At 43.0% G+C, this 24325-nt stretch overlaps 1 protein-coding gene across 2 annotated transcripts in view; it reads right to left on the reverse strand.

Annotated features, from left to right (window-relative positions):
• Positions 1-24325, reverse strand: part of CDKAL1 (CDKAL1 threonylcarbamoyladenosine tRNA methylthiotransferase) — an 869422-nt gene that overhangs the window by 360129 nt on the left and 484968 nt on the right. For both annotated transcript variants that reach the window (XM_075585602.1, XM_075585601.1), the window contains one exon: positions 8043-8209. In XM_075585602.1, the coding sequence (XP_075441717.1) occupies positions 8043-8209 (167 nt within the window). The remainder of the gene's footprint in view (positions 1-8042; positions 8210-24325) is intronic.

A 24325-nucleotide genomic window follows, 5' to 3' on the forward strand; every position in this document is an offset into this window, starting at 1 on the left:
GTGACAGCCACAGACACAAAGATTTATAGTGGTCGAAGGGTACAGTACTTGCGAAGTCAAGGTGCTTTTTAACGTTTAAAGAAATTATTCACTTTTTTAATACTCAAAACAAATGTCCCATACAAAGATATATAGATATACTGTATACACACACACGCCAATGAGCACACTGTGTGTGAGTGTATATCATTTCCCAGAATCCCTTGATGCAGTGGAAGCACTGTGTGCTTGGTGATAATGGTTGAAAAGCAGGGTTGCAGACCTGTCCAAGACATGTGCATGTGCTCACAAGTGAATATATATATATATATATATATATTGGTTGAACCTTTGAAGCCATATTGGACTATCTTTCAAAAACCACATTAACCATTTAAGTGGTGGAAAGGCTGCAGCACCAGAATACGACGTAACCTAAAATGTGTGGCTTGTGCTACTTTTCTGGACTCTTTTCTGCTTTGGTTTTCTCTGTTGCCTTAAAGGTGGCATAATTATTTTTTTTAATTACACAATACGAACGCAGAATTCGCCAGATTCTAAAACAGTGAATATAAGTTTCAGACAGCACTAAATGCTAATTTGATACGCAACTATGTCAGCTTGCTCGGACGTCCCGGCACAGAGCCTCGGACGTCCCATCCTCATATGTGACATCTTGATACAGAGCCCACAGTGTTTTTCAGGAACACTCAAACGTAAAAATAATTAAGTGCTGCATAGGTATAAAACCAGGTTGTTCTATAATCAAACCAAACAAAAAATTAGAGGCACTGACAAAATTGAAACATGCAGGTTTCAGCCTTTCAATATATTATTAAAAATGCATTTTGAATATCCTTGGTTAGTACCCATGAGGGGAGACGTGAAAGGTCGTAGCAAGGAGATTTGGGAAGGAAAATGAGGAAGGGTGTTTTTTTTTTTTTAAATCTGATCTACAGTGGGGTTGCAGGAACTTTTCTGAGAGACAAAGCAGAAAAGTGATTGTGAAAAAAAGCCCCCTGTAGGCTAGGCATCGATATGATTTATTTCCATTTGATAGTCATCTCTGCAATTAATATCCTATCAGTCAACATCAGTGTGAAACATGGTAAATGTAATTTTAAATGTAACATTCCAACTGGTCTCAAAATTAATCCTTTTGGACATATTATGGAGATCAACATTATCAGACTCAGACATTAGTCCCAATAATATGGCCAATGTTGACATTTTATTATACAATGTAATTTGCATCAACATGTAAGACCGTTTTCTTTATAGTAACAGTCTAAAACTGAACTGTGTTGATGTGCCCCAAATTCATTGTTTCAGACAGTAGAAACACTCCCTAAATCCTATCTTGATACAAAATAAATACCATGAACCTGGGCATATCAACTTCAAAGTGATGGCTTTGCTCTCCTTTTAACCCCTTACTGAACAGGTTAAAAGACCAAGCACACACAACTCCGATATGGTTGCCACATGTTAATGAAACCTCTTTTTTTTAAATAAAAGCAACACACAAAAAAATGCTACAATTAAAGAAAGCGGGGAAAACTGATCGCTAAAGAAAAATACTGACTTTACAGACAAGCACAACATGGGAACTCCCATTGTGTACCATTTATTTTTTTGGATACATACTGTCTGCAGATGGCTTATTGTACAGGCTTTAATCAGTCTTATTTTAACGTGCCACAAAAGGCTACTAATTTAGATCCCTCAAATGCCACGCTCTAGCAGGTGCAAACTGCTTTGTATTTGATCAGGAATCTGGCGAAGACACATTTATGCCTCTTAAATAAAACACAATACAAAACTATTTACAATACAACATATAAAATAATCTCTTATATCCTAACCTGCAGACAAAGGCTTACAGCCCACTCAAACATTGCCTCTCGGTGAATGTATGTGCTGCCCTCTGGCAGCACAGAGGTTAAAGTTGCCAGCTAGGTCTTTGCGACGACACAAGCAGTAATATTTTTGTATCCCTACAGTGACAGACAGGCCCGCAACCTAACACTTAACATAGCTAAATGGGAATGAGATTTGTTGGCAGAGCCGCGTAGCAAAAATGTAATCCTAGGAAAGCAGTGCATCATTATTATGTTTCATTTGTATGGTGCCAACATATTCCACAGTGCAGTACAATAACATTGTATGAAGAAAAAAAAAAGAGAGTACAATGTTGGGACAAACTAAGACCGTAGAAAAGAGCTCCCTGCTCCAGGGAGCTTACAATCTGTAGAGGTGTTTGGTGGAGACACCAGGAATTGTTTGCGGGAAGGGATAAGTTGCTCAGCATGGGCATTTACTTTGCCCAACTGGTAATAGGGGGTTAAAAGGCAAAGTTATCAGGTACTTTTTCTGCCAGGGCTGATATCAGGAACATGAGGTCACTTTTATGTAATACCCACGCAGAGCGGGTGGAGAGAGGCGGATTTAGTTTTTTTTTGTGGAAAGTATTCATGGTCCAAGACAAACACTGGTTTAATGCGCCTAGGTGTGACCGCCTCACATGTCTGTGACCCTGCATCACTTTCCAACGCTCCCCAGCGACCTTTCAGGATGGGATGTTTATGAAGGGAAAATCTAAAACTGGGCACTGTGTGGGACAGATTAACCCCAAGAAGGTCAAGCACAATTATAGGAAAATAGTTTCCAAAGACTTTTCAGTTGCTGGGTTAATTACCACGTTGCCGTATGTGACCTTTCACTCTGAAACAATTCACCTAGTGTCACTAATGTTAAAGCCTGGCGTACAATCTTTTTATTTATTTGTTTATTTGAATACAACCGGATCCAGAAGACTTAATTAGTGCTTATATCTTTTTAGGATTTTATGCTTTCAAAAGTTCACTTAAAGCAGCATTTGTTTTATATTCCCTTACCAGCTAAAAGATAATGCAGTTCATGCACTGAGAACGATGTAACAAAAGACAACGCACGTAGCCGCAAACCATGAATATGGTTAAGTGCAAGAATAAAGCATTATTGTAAATCTAACAGTGAAAACATCTTCCGTTTTCCCCATACCAATACGTTTTCTTAAACAGATTATAATAAACTTTCACAAATACATGGTGTGTTAGGCCGAGTCCATAGACGGACAGGCCGTGCTGAGGCGTGCGGACGCTCCGCGCTGAGCCCCTGCATCCTCAATGAGGATGCCTTGAGAGGGGGCTCACGCGAGCGTCCGCAGGCGTGCTAACGAGATGGAGGTTTCAGCCGAGCGCCAAGCTGTTTTTCAGCGCCCTGTCGGCTGAAAACCTCCAATCACAGCACAGCAGTGTCGACGTCACGGCGCCGTGACGTTGACGTCAGTGCGTCGCGAGCGATTGGCCCAGCGACGTCACTGCCCCGCCTCCAATCACCTCCCCCCGGCTCCGATCGCGCCCGCTGGCTCGCCTGTATGGGCATGAAATCGCCCAGATTTCATCAGGCGAGCCTCAGCATCAGCGCGGCTCGGATCGCCTCACCCCTCTATGGCCCGGGCCTTAAGAGTAAAGGCAGGACATTAACAGTGACCCCCTGAAATGAGCACGCACACATTCTTGCCAGCAGACTGAGTACTGGTGGCAGAAATTCTACACAGTGCATTAGTAATTTCCCAGAATCCCTAGCTGTACTAGAAGCAATGTATGCTAAGAGATAATGGTGAATAACAGAGTTGCAGACCTGTCTGAGACACGTGAATGTGCTCACAAGTGATATTTTTATTTGCTATACATTAGAACACACTTGTATTAGATACCCAGGGCTGGCTGGCTGGCTGGCAGCTAGAAGCAGTAGATATTTGTAATAATTAGAGTACATTTTCTGTCAAACACAGATGCTGAATAAGGAATTCTAATACATTATGTGCCAACTCAATGGGCATAGATGCAAAGCAGAGTCCTAACTATGAAGATATAAATATAATTTGTCTCGTGTCTGGCATGTTAACCACAACGTGGAATGTCTCTATCTTCAGTCCAAATTAACTTTATATTTTTCACAGATATGGTTTGCATTAATAAGATTTTTCTTTGCAGTGTATAAACAGTGTTTTAACAAGCAACTGGCTGTACCCATGACCTTTTCATCACACAATGGCTGCTAGTTTATTACGAGCGGCACAATCAGTCAATTTATGTCATTACATATTTGCTGTCTCTAATTCATCACCAACCTTTCTCTCCTGCCCTAATACTCCCTCAAATGACTGATTAATGAAAATCAAAAGCGCAATGCTTAGAATTTCTTTAACACACAGATACTTTTCTCTAGAACCGTAAAGTTCAGCTGGCCTCAAAGACAACAAAGAAGGGACTTGTTAAGTATGGGATAGCAGCTCTTTTACAACTTCTATGAGGACCTTTCATGTTGGTCCAGTTAAAAGGTATGTCGATCTGCAGAATAGTTCTCCAAGGCAAGTTCTCCACTTTTGTGCCATCACTTGCTTATCGGGACTGCCATTCTAGGGTTATTGATGCATGGCAAAGAAACCTCTGCAGCATTATATCGCTCTTCCATCGGACACTTAATAGCTAATGGTGACCAAGGCTCGTTGTCATCACAACATGAAAACTCAATATAGAATGAGATTTTAAAATATCAACAAGTGCTATAGGGGTGGCCGACCTTTTTTTCAGGCGTCCCAATAAAAGGGCACAATTTTTGAGGTGGGCCACTGTCCTATTGCCCCACTACATCATCTCTCCCCTCTCTCTCTCTTTTCTTCTCCCCCCTCCGCCCCCCCAAGAATTTTACCTTGGGGGTGGGCGGGTCCAACTTCCAGCACCAGCAGAGGTTAAATGGAGTGCTCAATTGAAGCCCGTTAGGCTTTTTATCGTGTTGGCTCTTCTCACACCATCTTCCTATATGTGCTCCTAGTAACCTAGAGATGACTGAAGAGTCACCAAGTACTTCCCCGGGATTTGATCGATTTGCCAGAGCGTGCATAGTTGGAAGGACAGAGATTTGGTAGCCGCAGTTGTCCCCGAGGTCAGTGGGAACCTCTGTGCCTTTCGTTGGAGAGAAGCAATCTACAAAAGCTGCCCAGCTTTTAATATGTTATTTTCGAGAGGCATCACAGTCAAAAGATCATACATAACGCGGTCTACGCAGGAAGCGTGGCAAATTCCATTTTTGGTATTAAAAAAGTCACATGTCATCTCAAATGTAAGTACGCTGGTCTGCGCATAAGTCAAATATTTTGCTGCACAGAAATGAATTGCACTGGGCATACATATACTAATAGCATGTACTGAATCAAAATACTCCGCCACCTGAGCCTGCCGTAAACCCCGAGGTCTGTTGGTAATGCTAGTGCAGCATTTAGAGAGGCAATCCAAGTGGCAATTAAAATAAATAAATAAATACAAATGTTTTATTTTAATATATGCAGCCTTTTATTACCTTTATTGAAAACTAATTACCTAAGCTGCCGATCGATTTGTTCTCCCGCAATTGATCAGCAAAGAGCCTGCTTCCCAGGGCTCACTAAAAGGCAGCCTTTCAGTTTCAAATCAATCCTTCAGTCAATGTAACTCAGCAGCTACCATGTATCCTTATATTACTCAGGTAACATTATCTATTGTTACAGTTGACAGCTCAAGTTGCTTAGAATATTGGTAACAAATTATCACAAACAGGAAAGTGTTGCAAAGATCTCACACTGCTTGGGAGGTGTGTTAAAACCTGCTATAAAAACCAAGATGCTCAGCATAATAAAAAAAAAATGGCATTAAGAGTTGAATTTTAAACTGAACTTATTTATTTAAAAAAAAAACACACTTGTAGGATATTGCATGGATTGCTTCTTTAAGTTGCAATGGATCAACCACACATGTATTTTGAAGCTGTACAGATATTTCATTATATACAGTACATGCAAAATGTATTCTTTTCACAGAATGGCGGGGGGTAAATATAAATTATTTGTGTAACATACTGTATATAACACAAGATACAACTAAAAAATAAACATCATTGTGGTTTCATTTAAATTGCATCAATCACATGACACAAAGCATGAAAATGATTTTGAAACGACAAACTGCGAATCAGATGTATAAAGCCTTTATACAAATGATGTGCGTCTTATGAAGGTTTGTACTACTTTTTAACGTGAAAATATGGATGCACAATAAAAATAAATCAAACACGATCTTGGATCATAGTCCCCCTTATCGTTAGAATGATGAACCTCTGCTGTGCAACCACATCTCATCTCTAGAGCTGGTCCCGGCGGCTCCTCTTTGTGAAAACAAAAGCACATTTATGTTTGATAGGGGCTTGTCCTACAAATGGTAACGAGCACCAACATGGGCAGTGGCAAAAAGTAGATAGAAACGGCAGATGCTAAATGTAAATCGATGAAGTAACACCTTCCCTACTTGGTGTCACCATGCCATTTTACCAGCCTTTTTTGTTGTTTTGGAGCAAATAAAGGGGACTCTTGTACACAGTATTTTGTTTTTATTTTGGGGACCTTTAATTCTGCAGAGAAAAAAGAGAAACCATATTATATTACAATAATTCATATTATTATTATTATTATTATTTTAAATTCTAAGGTAAATTAAAGAGAAAAAAAAAAAAGATTGAGTTTAAAACTTTCAATTATCTGTATTTTGCACAATAAAAAAAAAAAAAAAGAAGCTTTTATGGAGGAGGGACTACTGCTTTAACAGTTTCTAAGACTGGCACTAGAGAGATTAACAGAAACTTTGCGACTAGCTATTAGTGGAGTCATTTAAACAACCTGGGGAGTCGTGAAATCAAGGAATAGAAGAATACGGAGCAGTAAAGACATCCTACTAGCCAGCGAGTAATGAAAAGAAAGAATGAGAGTTCCCAGTGGTACATTTACAGTGCAACATGCTTTTCAAGCATCGCCAGACATCCAGTAACAGATTGAAAATGTTACATCCTAACTTCACTTCCTATAACAATCTGCATCTCCAAAGCATCCGAAATAATGGGTCTTAAAATAAGCCCATAGGAAGCCATTTAGGCCGCCACACTGACTGAGACAAGTAGGCGTTCATGGTTGGAGAGGGAAAGCGTACTTTCTGAAGCGCAGCATAATTATACCAGGTATCCCCCTATGCACTCCCATTTCTATACCTCTTTGGAGGTTAGACCACTCATAAGAGCCCCAATAAACAGACAGTGTGTGGTTACCACATATGTTTCACTTTAGCCTATCAGAACAGTATAAATAACGATTCCTCCCGGCGGAGAAGCCTGTGTTAATGAAAGCACATTACCACAGCCTTAAAGTTTTAGTGATTAACACAGAGCTCTGTTCTTCTTTTACTTTACCTCATAGGGGGGGGGGGGGGGAAAGAAAAAAAAAACCCCCCTACGATTCTCATTTACTGAACTGACGGCATGTCATTGTAAACCGTTTCCAAAAACATATAGGACATATCGGATGCCTCAGAGCCCCTCTACGCAGTATATTTGGAGAAAAGGGGGCATCATGTTGCAGATAAGGGTGTCAGCGAGGGCTCCAATATTGTTTGACGGTGTTCATTTCCCTATAAAGAAGCTGTGTTCTGTGGAGCCCTTGTGTCCCGCAAGGGGTTACCAGGCCTTCCCGGAGACCCCATTTCATGACAGACCCTTTTTTTTTTTTTTACCCTTCCATAACAAATAATTAGATTGCCATATTTTTTGGGAATGGATATACTTCTATGAAATGGTATACTGGAATATTATAAATTAAATATTTGATATAAAGCCGTTTATTTAGAAAATCTTAGCCATGCAACAGCAACAATACTTTGACGTATACATAGGACAAATGAGTTGGGGGTTTCACAGATTCATCATAGATTTGTGATGGGTTCCCCAGGTCTTTCGATGCTGAAAACCATAAATCGCTTTACACAGCAGTGAAAGTAATCGACAGCATCAAGAAATGAGAGGGGGAGGGGGCTCTCAAACATGGTCAGCTGTTTTAACCCCTGCCCTGCAGTGGGCAACTTACCCCCCACTGCACTTCCCAGCAGAGGGCTGACTGAATTCAGACTTGTGAATAGGTGTATGGGTCTCCGTGTTCTTACCTCCAGATGCTCTAATATATAAGGGGGATTTGTCATGCCAAGTCTCAGCATAGCGCCCTCGGGGATAACTTCAACCAGCTTCCACAGGAGCGTCGGCAGATCTGTGCCAATGTCTCTACCATAAGCCCCTGTGTCTTCGCTGGTCAGCCAGATCTCGCAGACACCCTCTGTGAATAAACGAGAGAGATAATTAGTGGATTTTTTTTCCCCTCTCCCTATTTTATCATACAGCTGTCCCTTTTTAATTCAGTATTTCACAGGGCTATTATGCAGTCGTTCTGGACATTCAATTGTAAAGTAGAATAGTACAAGGGAGCTTATCCCGTGGGCAGCAGTGGGTTATTAAGTTCATTTTATGAGCACCAGAGTGCTGTAACAATGCTGTAAATTATCACTGTGCTCTGAGTGGAGATTTACATTCACAGCTCATGACTAGCATATGGCATCTTAAACAGCATCTCTTTCAGGGCTATTAGTGCACACAGACACACACACAGGCACACACACACACAGACTTTAAATCTACGTGCTAGGCTTTCTAAACTTCAAGGGATAATCTATTATTAACATTAAGGAGACATAGGTATCATCATATATATAGTTCCTGTTCAATTAGATATAACTATCACAGGAGGATGGTACGAGTTGGCCAGGCTCTTCCTGGCAACCACTAGTTTCCTTTCTTCAGCATACAGGAAACATTATCATTGATTTCTACTATAAAGGTTCTGCAGCATTGTGTGCTTACTGTCCTATTTTCCCAACTTAAAGGAGCAATCCAAGCAATATCCTACATGTGGTATTTTTTTTTTTTTAAGTAAATCGGTTCTTTAGTATTAGATAATACTTACTACTTTTTTTAAATTTTTTAATTCAACTCTTAATGCCATTTGAATGAGTTTTAATACACAGAGTATCCTTTGATTTCTATCACAGGTTTTAGCACACTTCCCCAGCAGTGCAAGATACAGTATTTGAAGATATTTGAAACACTTTCCTGTTTGTGATCATTTGTTGCCAAAACAATAGATGTTACCCTGAGTAATATAAGGATACATTGTAGCGGCTGAGTAACACTGACTGAAGGATTGATTTGAAACTGAAAGGCAGCCATTTAGTGAACCCTGGGAAGCAGGATTTTGCTGATCGATCACGGGAGAATGAATAAATCGGCAGCTTAGGTAATTAGTTTTCAATAAAGGTAATCAAAGGCTGCCTATATTAAAACAAATATATATATATATATATATATATATATATACATAATCAAAAAATAAATAGATGATACCGTTCTGTGGCTAACGAAATGCTTTTATTTGTGCGTGCTTTCGAGATACACTGATCTCGAAAGCTCGCACAAATAAAAGCATTTCGTTAGCCACAGAACGGTATCATCTATTTATTTTTTGATTATTGAAGCTCGGCTAACACGGTACTGATATATATATATATATATATATATATATATATACATGTAGAGGTATCATTTCATTAAGGTGCTTGGATTGCCCCTAAACCAGGTTTGAAAAGAAATGGCAGTATAAGTTCAGATTTAATTCAACTGAGAATATGAATGATACAACACAAAAGTAACGTACAAGAAAACGAAATTCACTCAATGTATGACTGCATACAAGCAACCAATGGAAAGAATAAAGCATGTGTGCATTATCTCTCTACAGACTTTTAGGATAACTTGACAGTGTCAAGTATGTTTTCCTTTGATATCATACAATAGGTATTTAATCACTAGGTAGCTACACCTCTTTCATAGAAGAATAAGATGTCGGACATATTGGTCTATCCCCTCAACGTTGCAACAATTCCCATGACAACACACACAATTGTGAATAGTAGAACACAGGTGGTGATACCAAACCTTCTCTATGACAAGCCCCAGCTTCATAATCAAATTGAGGTGTCATCAGTGATGCAAGTACAGGTCACAACTGCTGCACAGTGCAGTGTGCAACTACCGAACGAGTTTGGATATTATTTTCTCTCAAATGTTCCCGTTAAGATGTACAGAACAGCTCACAGAAAAGCACGTACAATGTACAAAACAAAATACTGGCAAGCTTGGTCTTTTCTTTTTAGTTAGTTTACTGACCCGTGCAAACAGTCATGGTCATGTCTAAATCTGTTGTCCTGATCTGCACAACTACAAGGAGGTGCCACACTTGCTAAACCGTATCAGAGTGTCAAAGAAGGTGGTGATACAATGGTACTGTATGTAACTGTATGCACAGAATAGAACGCACAACCCCTGTGGCAATTACTGTGATTCCAGGAAGCCTCTCACCTCTGAGCCTGTGAACGTAAGTACGTTTGACATAACTCTCTGCAGGGTTTTTAGGTAGTTCGTTACAAAAGAAATATAGGTTAAAGGAAAGTCGACTTTTGTCGATTTCAATAAAAAAAATGTGCCAAAAGCTTGAAATGCAAAGTTAACCCATAGTCTTACCTCTCATGTGTTTATTATTATACACCAAGACGCAAAAGAAATACGTTTTTTTTTGTAGGAAACGCATTGTACATTTCAAAACTCCGAACACCTCAAGCTTATGGGCTTGAGACATGATACAAATTATACCGACTCATGACTCTTTAGTAAAGCAAGTTGAGCCAAGAGTTGGGCTGCGCCAGGCTGGGAGCGGGCGCGCTGGCGCTCGAGCACCGTGACGTCATGCGCTCTGCTCGGCCAGGCGATTTCTGGCCAGCTTGTGGCACGTGCGGGGGGGCGCGGCCATGATGTCACAGAGCTGGTTCGCCCTCATTGGGCAAACCGCTCACGTGACAAATCAGGGAGCAGCCAAATCAAATTTGGTCGTCTCGCCAAGCATCAAATGCGCGTGCACCCTCACCTTGGACGAGGGCATTCAGAGTTATCTCGCTGATCGCGCAAAGCGTAAGCGGTTTGCTCCACCCTGGCCGCACTCTTAGGCCGAGTCCCCAGTCAGCACTGTGGCACGCGCGCCTGGCGGGGGGGGGGGCGCGCGTGCAAAGCGCTGCACCGCGATCTGAGGGGAGAGAGAAGGTTTGCGACGGGAGGGGGCGTGGATGTGGGTTTGCGGGGGCGTGGCCATGACGTCCCGCGGCTGGTTCGCCCTTATTGGCTGAACCGCCGGCGGGGGCGTGGCCACGCCTCCATCGCAGATGTTAATTTCAAATTCCCCTGCCTGCCTGAAAACCTGTTGCGCACCGCTGGGGAAAGGTGCGCGACAAGGTAGGGACTGGGACCGGCCGGACTGGGGGGGCGGGGCTTGAGAGCACAGCGCACGCCGAGGCGTGTGCTGTAGAAGTGACTGGGGCCGCCCCCTAAGAGTAAGAGGAGCATGTCTTCAACAATGCTTTCCCATAAAACATTTCCATTCACCAGTACACAACTTCTGAAAATTATAGCAACTATGAAGGATAGATATGCAAAGTGCACCTTTCTGTTTTATGAAGACTACTGGCGCAGTTAACATCTTTTCCAAAATGTCGCTGGCCAATACAGTCATACAAAACAAAGATGGACAGGCCTATGGTTGCCCAAACCCCGATTCTAATGTTCACTAAATATAGAATATAATTCAGCCTGATATAACCATTCTTAGTGTTTCATTAGAAATAATACTTTGTTGCAGGTTAGATGTGGATATACCACTTGTACACAGGGCCGTTGAGGGTTGGGGGGAGGTAAGGGAACCCAGCAGTTGCTGGCCTCTGTTGGCTGTCGGGTCCCAGCCAGCTACAGCCCGGCCTTCACACCAAACCCCACACACTGCTCGGCATCACAAGTCAGGCTCAACTTCTGCAATGGCCCACACGATCAGAGCGGTACCAGAGGCCTCCCCCCAACGTAAAGTGTGGGCATGTGGGGGAGGCAGGTAGTGTGTGGCGAGGCGGGGAGAGAGGGTATTGTATGGCAAGGTGAGGAAGGGTGTATGGAGTGTGGTGAGGGGGTGCATTGAGTGTGATGAGGGCGGGTATTGGGTGTGGTGAGGAGGTGGTGAGGAGGGGGTGAGGAGGGGGTATTGTAGGATAAAAATTACTGCACATCTGAAAATCATAATTTAAATACATTTCTAGGATGCTCCATAATTCTGTATGCACGTTCACAACAATCACACATACACACAACCCCTATTTGCAACACTGCAGGATTACTTTGTTTGCTGACTAAATTCTAAAGTCCCGTCCACGTGCTTGTCTGTATATTTTATACTGTACGTTTGTATAAAAAGGAAACCTCAAGCCTTTCTTTCATTGGGATTATGTATCTGAATTGAATCTTTAATAAACCTGTTTTGTTTATGATCTGCACGCACATCTTTCCTTACACGTCCCTACAAAAGTACAGAAGTCTCACCATGGGCATGGGCATTTTATAGTATTTACATGACTTTCAAACACGTCAAAATTATTATTAACGTAGATGGAAAGCAGTGAGTATCCGAGACTTACACATGTTAATTTCAGCTCTGGGTATCTCCTGGTTCCAGAGATACTTACAAGGGAAAGTGCGCCTGGCAGTTTCCTCTCCAGTGGAAACAAAATGGCGTCAAAATCTCCCACTTGACGGGGGTGTTCTAAATAGCAGGAAGTAACTGGCTGTAGTTTCCCCATTAAGTATCTCAGTAGCCAGGGGGTCTCCAGAGCTGAAATCAATGCAGTTCAGCTCCAGAGACCCCTGCTTCCCACCTATGTATAATAAATAAATAAATAAGGGGGAGGTGGCAAGGTAGATTGCTTCTTAAGTGCAGGAAACATGGAAGGAAACAACAAACTACTGGAAAGAACATAAACCAACGTGTTTTAGATGTTCACTTTCATTTAATATATGAGTTTAACGATGTTTTACAATATTGCTGTGGAGGGCTTACATAGAAAATAGGAAATACATATTCTGCCTGCTAATATATTTTCTTATAGCCCCATGGCTTCCAGTGCAAACCAATGGAGATTAAACCCCACCAGATGGGAGGGTCTCAATCACATTGATTTGCACTGGCATAGGAGACTGTATAAGCTATACACTGCACAAAAACAAACATACAGCAAGTCATTTACAGCTCTAGGTTTGCTTTTGGAGGTCTAGTAAACATAGGTTTACAACACTTCAAAGCCTGAGCATGTCTGCTCAAATCTTTTGAAGTTCTCACTCTTCCTTCCCTCCAACTATATGTATGTAGCAGGTACAGTACATGTTTTATTTCATGTCCTGTACGTCGTAAATCCAGCTGTACCTATTATACCTATGGTATGTCTACCAGTGGTTGCTAAAGCTTCAGCTAATAACAGCAGCTGGGCGATTGAGGACTTATCTGTGAATCATCAACATATGACAGGGATTTAAGATGTATGTATGTCTGTCTTAATTTATATAGCGCCATTAATGTACTTAGCTCTTCACAGTAGTAATACACGTGACAATCACATAAATAACAAATAATACAAATAACAGATCATCATGGGAATAAGTGCTTCAGACATAAAAGTAACGTTTGGGAAGAGGAGTCCCTGCTCCAAAGAGCTTACAATCTAATTTGTAGGTCGGAAGAATGTACAGTAGGCACGTAGGAGACAGTAGGAGGGCATTCTGGTAAGTGCGTCTGCAGGCGGCCCAGCTTGATTATCATGTGCATAGTATTAGCCACGGTGCTACTCATATGCTTCTTTAAGCAAGTGTGTCTTAAGGTGGGTCTTAAAGGTGGATAGAAAGGGTGCTAGTCGGGTATTGAGGGGAAGGGCATTCCAGAGGTGTGGGGCAGAAAGTGAGAAAGGTTTAAGGCGGGAGAGAGCTTTAGATACAAAGGGGGTAGAAAGAAGACATCCTTGAGAAGAACGCAAGAGTCGGGATGGTGCATAGCGAGAAATTAGGGCTGAGATGTAAGGAGGGGCAGAAGAATGTAAAGCTTTAAAAGTGAGGAGGAGAATGGAGTGTGAGATGTGGGATTTGATAGGAAGCCAGGAGAGTGATTTCAGCAGGTGAGACGCTGAGACAGATTTAGGAAAGAATAGAGTGATTCTGGCAGCAGCATTTAGGATAGATTGTAGGGGAGACAGCCAAGAGGCAGGAAGGTCGGACAACAGGAGGTTACAGTAATTGAGACGGGAGAGAATGAGGGCCTGAGTCAGAGTTTTAGTAGTCGAGCAACAGAGGAAAGGGCGTATCTTTGTCATATTGCAGAGGAAAAAGTTACATGTTTTAGATATGTTTTGAATGTGAGAGGAGAATGCGAGGAAGGAGTCGAGTGTAACCCCTACGCAGCGTGCTTGGGCTACTGGGTGAATGATAGTACTTCCCAAAGTAATGGGAAGGAGGTAGTAGGGCAAGGTTTGGGAGGAAGTATGAGGAGCTCTGTTTTTGTCATGTTAAATTTAAATCGGTGGAGGGCCATCCAGGATATTGCAGAGAGACATTCAGAAACTTTGGTCTGTACAGCAGGTGTAAGGTCGGGGGTTGAAAAGTAAATGTGTGTCATCAGCATAGAGGTGATATTTAAACAAAAGAGATGTGATTAGATCCCCTAGAGAGAGTGTGTACAGAGAAAAGAGAAGAGGTCCGAGGACAGAGCCCTGGGGTACCCCCACAGAGAGATCGATAGAGGAGGAGGTGTTAGCAGAAGAGACACTGAAAGTACGATGGGAGAGGTAAGAGGAGATCCTGGATAGCGCTTTGTTACGAATACCAAGAGTATGGAGAATGTGAAGGAGAAGAGGATAGTCCACGGTATCAAATGCTGCAGAGAGGTTGAATAATATGAGCAGAGAGTAATGACCTCTGTCCTTGGCAGCATTGAGGTCATTCGTTATTTTAGTGAGAGCTCTTTCAATGGAGTGAGCAGTGCGGAAGCAAGATTGTGGAGGGTCTAGGAGAGAATACTGTAGGTGTTGAGAAAATGGAGCAAGCGAGAGAATACAAGACGTTCAAGGAGTTTATAGGCAAAAGGCAGGAGGGAGACAGGACGATAATTAGAAAGACAGGTAGGGTCAAGCTTGCTGATTTTGAGTAATGGTATAACTGTTGCATGTTTGAAGGAGGAGGAAAAGGTACCAGAGTAGAGGGAGGAGTTAAAAATGTGTGTGAGCGTTGGAATTATAGAAGGAGCAAGAGGTTTTAGGAGGGGGGGGGGTGGAGTCAAGAGGGCAAGAGGTAGAGGGAGAAGAGGAGATCAACAGTGACACATCCTCCTCTGAGACAGCGGAAAAAGAGTCAAGGAAGAGGAGGGTTAGGAAGCGATGTACTGTCGCGGCCGAGTTTATTCTAACTTTTGCCTGGTCTCGGCCGCGACAGAAACCGGGCGCGCGCCGGAGCCTTGGAGGATCGGACCTCCGATCGAGGCACCCCCCTCCCCTCTCCGGGTCCACCGGGACCCCCGGAGCCCCCCACCGCAATCCCCCACATCGCGGGACACCAGGGCTCCCCGACGCACGCCGTGCGCGCACGCTCCCGATGAAGCGTGACCGCGCGTCACACGCAGAGGGAATTCACTGCAAAAGCCGGGACACCTCGCGGCTTGCGGCTCTAGCCGATGTAAAATAAAACGTGTCGCCACTGTAGGATGGGAGGATGAAACAGAGGGGATGTTCTGACGTATGGATTCCACCTTTCCCTTAAAATAGTCAGCAAAGTCCTTAGGTGAGATGGAGGAAGAAGAAGAGGCAGCAGAGGGTGGTCTGAGTAGAGAGTCAAAGACAGAGAAGAGTTGTCGTGGGTTAGACTTGTGTGTGTTGATTAGTGAAGAAAAGTAGGTTTGTTTAGCCTGAGAGAGGGCAGAGTTGAAACAGGATAGCATACATTTGTAGTGAAGGAAGTCTGCGAGGGTGTGAGATTTCCTCCTGAGGCGTTCAGAGGAACGAGTGGAGGAACGCAGCATGCGAATGTGGGAATTTAGCCAGGGTCTGGGGTTAGAATGACGAGGATGGCAGATAGAAAGCGGGGCATGTAGATCAAGAGAGGAGGATAGGGCAGAGTTGTAGTTCCTGACCAGGTTGTCAGGGTCTGGAGCAGAACTGAGAGAGGAGAGGGAGGAGCGTAAAGGGGAATCAAAAGCTGGTAGGTTAATAGAGCGCAGGTTTCTGCAGAAATGAGGGGTAGATGTATCATTTATATTGTGTGCATATCACTATATACAACTAAATCCATAATTACACATTTTATTAATATGATCTTTGCATATAGTAAATCGTACATATTACTGTGCCTTAGTTGGTGTCACTTGCATGGAAGCTTCTCTACCTTACATTGACATAATGTGGCATATATTGAAGGGTCACAGTTTCTGAAACTGCACATAGAAAGCAGTCTGGGTTTGAGCATACCAATAATCTAATGAAGTGCATCATCTTCATATTTCAGACCCCCCCACCACCCATAAATCCACAAAATACAGGCTTCTTAATGGGGGCTCTGCACCATTTATCTCAGGCAAGTAGTTAAAAATGTAAAGCAGCAACATTATTTACGACATTCACATAAAGAAAAGCTAAAAGTGACACAATCCATGCCCAACTTTTTATAGCGATGCCCAGGTAGCAAATACTGACAGGAAACCTCTGTGAGAAGCAAGTGTTTGTAACCCGTAGTTTACGGTGCAGTGACACTGTACTAATTAAACAAACTATATCCTCAGTCTATCCCATGGCTGTGGGAACTATATTGTATTTGTGATGGCAGCTGAACTTTTGGGACAACACTTTGTACCACGGAAAGTGGAATGCGTTGGAAACTCACTTAAGGATGGAACCTATTTTGTGCTGCTTGCATTGACCTTTACTAGAATATAGCTGTCCTAGTAGACAACATTGGCAAATGCTGAGAGAATGTGGGGGCATTTGCACCTTATGTTAAAATGAAGGAGGATGTAACACCCCGAGTGCAACCACTAGATAACCGAGGCGGTCATATAAGGCACCACCACATTGTTGGGGTGGCGGAGGCAGCACGTGGGAAGACTGGAGTAAAGTAGGTTTCTTACCACAGCGTGTGTCCCACGCTGCACTGCAGCAGGACATGCTCCTGCTGCAGCTACATGTTCTCCCTGCACACTACTATTCAGTGTAACAGAGGGGTGTAAAAATGGAGGTGGAGGGGTAAAACAGAGGTGGGAGGAGGAGGGTGTAAAACGGAGGGGGATGTATAAAACGGAGAGTATGGGGTGCAAATGCAGAATGAGGGGTGGGGGGGAGTGAGAGGGATAGAGAAGGGTGGGGGGATTGAGAGGGGGGAGAGTATGTCGGGAGAAGCTGGTGAGGAAGGGAGCATGTGGAAATAAGTTAGTGAGGGGGCAGGGCCAATGAAACAACTAGGCGGCCTAGGGTGGCACATTTCGGGGGGCGGCTGTGGGTGAGACGAGTGATGGCGGCAGCGCAACTCGTGGGAAGCCATGAGCAGAGTAGTTGCAGGGTAGAGGAGGAAGTGTGCACTGCAGAGGAGGGTGGCAGCGGTGTCTGTGGCAGGGGATGCCCCAGCACTCTGACCTCTGTGACCTGGAAGAAAGTGAGAACTTCCGGTGCCAGGGAGGACCTCCACAGCCAGGTAATGCATTTTAATTGGGAGGAGGGGCGAGGATGAATAGGGGAAGAGAGGCTGATGGGGGTGAGAGGATGAAGGGGGTGAGTGAAAGAGAATGAGTGGTGGGAGAGAGGGAGAGGGAGAGAGAGAGAGAGAGAGAGAGAGAGAGAGAGAGAGAGAGAGAGAGAGAGAGAGAGAGAGAGAGAGAGAATGAGGATGAGTGGGAGTGAGCGAGGATTGGGTCCAGCCAACATACAAAAGATTCCGACTTTTCTTTGGGGGGGGGGGAAGAGTATTTCTTTTTCGGGCGGTGGGGGGGGGGGGGGAAGAGGGGGCATGCATGGCTGAAGGTTCACCTAGGGCGCCAAATCATCTTGCACCGGCCCTGACCCCTATTGCACAATCTTCCATCTACCCCATGCTCTCAGCAAAATAAAAATTTCAATAGTGCTCAAACCAATTCTCCATCAAGGTAACTGAAAGGGTCTGCAAAAAGCAAAGGAACTGTATAATAGAGTTTCTAAGCTTTAAATGGAAACTCATAGATTCAAGAGAATTGATGAAGCCCCTTAAGAGATTGATAGAATATCTATACCTGTCCAGCCTTGTATACAAACACAATGCCCTCCAACAGCACAGCATTCCTTTTGTTGAAATGAATGACTACAGTGAATGGATCACAGCATGATCGCACTCAGCTCCTCTTTCTTTCAGGGAGCAGCCCTGCACTTCTGTCGCTAAAGTATTTTCTATCACCACCACCAAGGGTTCTTGAGCAGAAAAATAGCCTTTTCAGAGAGAGCTTTAAAAATTAGAATTAGTCCATTTGTCAAGCACTGCTAGCACCTCAACGCATTAACAGGACGGAGGGGGGGAGGACGGAGGGGGGGAGGACGGAGAGGGGGAGGACGGAGAGGGGGAGGACGGAGAGGGGGAGAATGGGGGGGGGGGGGTACTACTATATGTTCCCAGTAGAAAGTCGTAACAATACAACAGATAAGATAAAGAGCTCATGTTTGGTCGTTCTCCAAAAGCGAGCATACTGTATAACTAAACTACAATGCACAGAGCAACATAAATGCAATTCACTGATCTCCCCACTGCTTCCAGCAGGAAGACACAGAAACAGACCGGCTCATCTACTTTTTATCATAGAATGCAAAATGGGTAAAGGGGGAAGTAGTTCCTTGCTATGTCGACTTTTTCCAGCAACAGGATTGCATGCTCTGTATTCCAGGCTGCTGGAAGAACGCAGTGAAAATCTGAGGAAACATAGCGATGGAAACTTTCTGCATGTGAAAAGCAGAAGAAGACATTAGGTGGGATTTGCCAACCCCTTATGGGCCTGAACTCCAGATTACATTGCATTTACAAGGAATTGTTGCCATGTATAACACACGTCTCCTTGAACAAAATGTAATCAAAATGACAAAATCAGTCGGCATGGTTTTAAGCTCCATATGGTATTAACATTAGAGTTCGTTTTCAACATTGGAATGAAAATCAGCTCCTTTTGGCTTTCTGTCTCTTTATTAACTTGCTGAAACCAAACAAAACCTTGAACATCTTGTTTCTGTAAAATGCAGAAAATAAGGTGACAGATACATTTACCCTTCTCCCCCCCCCCCCCCCCCAATTCTCCAAAATTGTAAAATGGGCATTACTGTAAATCACTGACGCCCTGCTCATACAATATATGTCTAGTGAAAGGATCCCAATATAAGGTATGAGATACAAGGCTAACCGGCGCCTAAAATAAACATATTTTGATATACATTGATTGAATGCATCAATTATATTTCCTCTGTATACATACTAATGGGACTATCCCTTAAAAATATATGGATGCTTTTTGTATGATCCAACCTGTTGATCACACGTATAAGTAGCATTAATTATGCCATTAATTTTGTTCATCATCGTGCAGGTGTTATAAGTCTGTGCAAGCTTCTGTATGTGTATATATGTGTATATATGTGTATATATGTGTATATATGTGTGTGTATATATATATATATATATATATATATATATATATATATATATATATATATATATATATATATATAGTGTTCGACAAACCTATACATTTGCTCGCCCCGGGCGAGTGGATTTAACCCCCGGGCGAGTAAATATTGGCCCAAGCAGCACACGTTTGGTGCTAGGTGGCGAGTAGATTTTTTTGTGTGGCGAGTAGATTTTTTGGTGATTTGTCAACCAGTGTGTGTGTGTGTGTGTGTGTGTGTGTGTGTGTGTGTGTGTGTGTGTGTGTGTGTGTGTGTGTGTGTGTGTGTGTGTGTGTATATATATATATATATATATATATCCTTTCTCCTTTTTTAATATTTTTATTATTTCCACATTTTATATGTATCTATGTTGATGTTCTAATCATCCTCTGAACCCGAATACACATATTTGTTCCCCAGTAAGATAGCATAAATAGCGAGTATGTTATTAATGATTGATTAGTATGAGAGTATATAAACCAATAGGATAGGAGTGGGCGGCACACTCCTGATGAAGCCGTGATTGGGCGAAACGCGTAGAGTGGGCGGTCCTATCCTTGAGCACAGAAGCAAGTGGAGGAAGTAGGAGAGAGGCTGCAAACTACCAGCTCATCCACAGAAGCCGAGCGAGTGACGTCATTCTTGCGGGACAGAACGTCGGGCAGCAAGCAGTTACCATCACCTTGCTGGGAACTGACCTAGGATCTTGATCCGAGACTGGAAGAGCATTCAGAAGAGGCAGGGTGGTGAGCAGTGTGGTGCGCAGTCGCCTCTTAACACTTGCGAGTGTGATGTGCCTTTTGTATATTGATACTTTGTAAGTGCGATTTTTACACTTCTTAATACAGTATAAAGTTTTATTTACATACTGATCTGTGCTATGGAGCTATCCCTTCTTTATTGAGGTACACCCACCCACCCACCCACCCACACAGAGTGACAGCTTATCCTGAGTTCCTGAATACCACAGCTTACTGTATGTGCCCATATTGCACTTTAATCTTGTGAGTAGGCATACATTAGAGCCAAGATTTCCGCCTGAGATTTACCCACCTGTACCATTCTACTGCACTTAAGACTTGGTGTTGTCGTTTCTCCTTTTTGACATGCTCAATTATAATACAGCAAGTGCAAACAAACAAAACCAAATATTATGCCTCTAAATGTCGTAGAATCTATGCTCATCTGTAAATAGGTGGTGTGATTTGCTGAAATAGCAGATACCAGTTACAAAGTTAAGAGCAGTCAACAGAAAAAAATGTATTCTCTAGACATCTCTAGTAACATACCTTGTTCAAGCAGCCAGGCAAGTGTCAAGATCGAGCAAAAAAATAAAAAGTTAATGACAGCCACTGGTTTGGAAAGCCAAAAACCAAAATTACTTATTTGTGGAGAATGCGTAGCTTTAAGTAAAAGCATGTGGCTTTGAAGATAAAACTGTTCAAGATGCAGTGAATCCCAATGGTGACCTTAAGACAAATGACTAACTTGCCAACATTAAAAAAAAATTTTTTTTTTAAATCTACATTGTAAATTTGTTACGGGAGTGACTGATTTTGTCTCTATTATTTTGTGTCTATATAGGGCAGTAATGAAATAAAAGAGAACCATTTATAGTCACGTGTTTGCGCTTCAGTTAATGTATCTAATTGTTTCACCTGGAGCAGAGCACTCACTTCATAATATCATCCATCTTTCTGTTTAGTTCATTTTGGTGCTAAAACTCCATTAGCTCACCTATGTGGGTAGGGATATAATTTGCTTTAACAAGGGAAAGGTCGCTCAGCACTTTCTAGACCAGGAGTGACCAACTCCAGTCATCAAGAACTACTAACAGGTCAGGTTTTCAGGATTACCCCTGATTCTGCACAGGTGGCTCAACCAGCTCACTTAAGCCACCTGTGTTGAAGCAGGGATATCCTGAAAACCTGACCTGTTGGTAGCTCTTGAGGACTGGAGTTGGCTACCCTAGGCATACATTTGTAGCTTCTCTTTCCCTTTACAAACCGGCCAAAGACAAAGGATCTACTGGTACACTCATTTCTGTACCTTGTCCCATTGGCAACCGTTTCCTAATCTTCACTAATCTGTAACACAAAGTTTACGGAGACACACTTTGACGGTAGGGGTAAATGTGACTGCTTTAAATAAAGGTCAAGCCTGCCATTACCCCTACCTGTCAGTAATACATCTGTATTATGTTTATAGATAGATATATATATATATACAGTGGTTGACAAATCACCAAAAAATCTACTCGCCACCTAGTACCAAACGTGTGCTGCTTGGGCCAATATTTACTCGCCCGGGGGTTAAATCCACTCGCCCGGGGCGAGCAAATGTATAGGTTTGTCGAACACTGTGTGTATATATATATATATATCTGTATTGTAAGCCAGGTTCCAGCACTTCAGGATTAATGTTATGTTCAGCAGGAATGTTACAAAGTGGTCTGTGATCTTTCCAAGTAAGGCACGTTATATAGTGCCGGGCGCGTTATATAGTGCCGGGCGCGTTATATAGTGCCGGGCGCGTTATATAGTGCCGGGCGCGTTATATAGTGCCGGGCGCGTTATATAGTGCCGGGCGCGTGCTGCGCCGGGCGCGGGATTTTTAGTTGGCTGACGTTAGTCAGCCTTTATATAGAAGGGGCAAAGATGAAGAAATGCAACTTTTCGCGCTGCTGCCTGCGTGTGCGTGTGCGTGTGTGCGTATGTAAATAACTGCAGAAGTAAAAAAAAATAATAATTAAAGTTTTTTTTTTCTTTAAAAAAAAAATCTATCTAGGACTTACATTCACTCACACAACCCATGCACACACATACACACACATATATACATTACCTGCAGCTCCCGGCACTATATACAGGAAAAGCATGCGGCACGTTCGCACAGGAACGCGCGGCCGCATCCTGTATATAACAGGCCTTACTCTTTGCATGTAAATGTGTTTTATTGTTGGATTTCCACCCACCAATCAGGGGCTGGGTCATATTGCAAACCCCTGCGGGGAGACCCCTAGCTAGATCAGATAAGATCAGTTCAGCTTTAGCTGTGAGTTGAGAGTTCTTTATAAGGCCTCGGCCATGTTAAGTGCTTGCTGGCGGAAGCGCGCTGAGGCGCGCTCCCGCTCAGCACTGAGCTTCTACAGCCGCAATTAGAGCTTTAGTGATTGTCTTCTCGAAGGCTATGTGTGTTAACTCAGATCAGCTGTATGTAGGAGGAGGATTGAGGGGGATTGAGTTGTCGGGCAGGCCGCAGTATATAAAGGAGGAACGGCGAGCCTTACCCATTACAACTACGGAGCCTGAGGAAGCCCATTCGGCGAAACGCGTTGCTCAAAATCCCCCATCCTTTTTGACCTGTTGCGGCCACCGTAGGGAGCGGGACACGGGAAGTGCAGAGCTCCTCCCGGACGCGGAGGGAGTCCCGCTGCAGCCCCACGATCCCCGTTAAACATCCCCTAAAGACTGGCCTTTTTATCCCACCCTGACACCGCAGCTCACGAGTTGAGTGAGCGGTGAGTTTGTTTATTTGTTTCTTAAATAAAGAGTTTTGGCCTCAACATTCTGGGCTGTTATATTTCCACATCGCACTGGGAGAGAGAAAACAACATCAGAGGGCCGGCACAAGGCTTTATCCAGGGACGCCGGTCAGAACAAACAAGATACCTTTTCCAAGGGTGCACTCACACTTGGCCGTGTGAGTAATATTTTCATTTATATATATATATATATATATTTCTCATTTCCTTATCCCCCACCACTCGCCACAGAGTGTCAGCTGGCACTTTGAAATAGAGAGATCCCGTTGGGGGTCAAGATACCTTCCCCCCTGAGTGCACCCACACATGCCCGTGTGAGTGTTTTATTAAACTTGTGCTAATTCCTGTTTGTATCATTGTGTTATTTTTCTGTTCACATCCCCATGTATTTCTTCCGAGGGGGACACCACATGCAAGAAAAAGGAGAGGAACAGAACAGACGAGAGACATCACATCAAGAAAAGAATAGCCATGACGAGAATCGGAGACTGAATCTACAAGAAAAGAAGCGAGGACGCAAAAGATACCTTGATGCGCAAGCATTTGCACAAGGCCGTGTGAGTGTTTATGTTATTTTAGATCTACACCATCCACTTTTCAGATTCTCACACACCCGCATCAGATTGCATTATATTTTTTATTTTTCACTCCACCAGTGCTCCCCCATCCCCTTCTCTCTTTTTGCTTACATTTGAAGGATCCTGGGTAGATCCTACTTTGGGGTCTTTAGAGTCACAGGAGGAATGAAACCAGAGGGAAAACCTTGTCCACCATCAAGGTTTTTACTTTACTTTATTACACCCTTATCCGCCTTTGAACAATTCACAGGTAGCGCCCGGGCATTTCTGTTCTAAAAGTCACGGACTTTATATTTGGTCAGATTTTATATTTTAGAGGCGCCTGTTCTCCCCCTTTTTTTGTATTATTTGCACTGGTTTTGTGTTAACCTTTTACCTAGGCAGCCCTCAACTTTAAATGTAAAGCATATTGTATATAATACTGTCACTTATTTTGTGTCATTTTTCACAGTCACCGCATCAGCGCTTATTACACTGCTCTTTCCCTTTATTCGTCAAATAATGCAAATAGTCGTGTAGTGAGAGAGAAAATATCAAGAAAAGCGTTGTAAAACCTTATTTTCTACCATACAAGCGCGCACACACACAAACGCGCACACCTTATGATAAATAACAGTCATCTCATAAGAAAAGGTTATATATAAAAAAAA

Source organism: Ascaphus truei, chromosome 2 (genome assembly GCF_040206685.1).
Source record: "Ascaphus truei isolate aAscTru1 chromosome 2, aAscTru1.hap1, whole genome shotgun sequence".
NCBI classification, from domain to species: domain Eukaryota; kingdom Metazoa; phylum Chordata; class Amphibia; order Anura; family Ascaphidae; genus Ascaphus; species Ascaphus truei.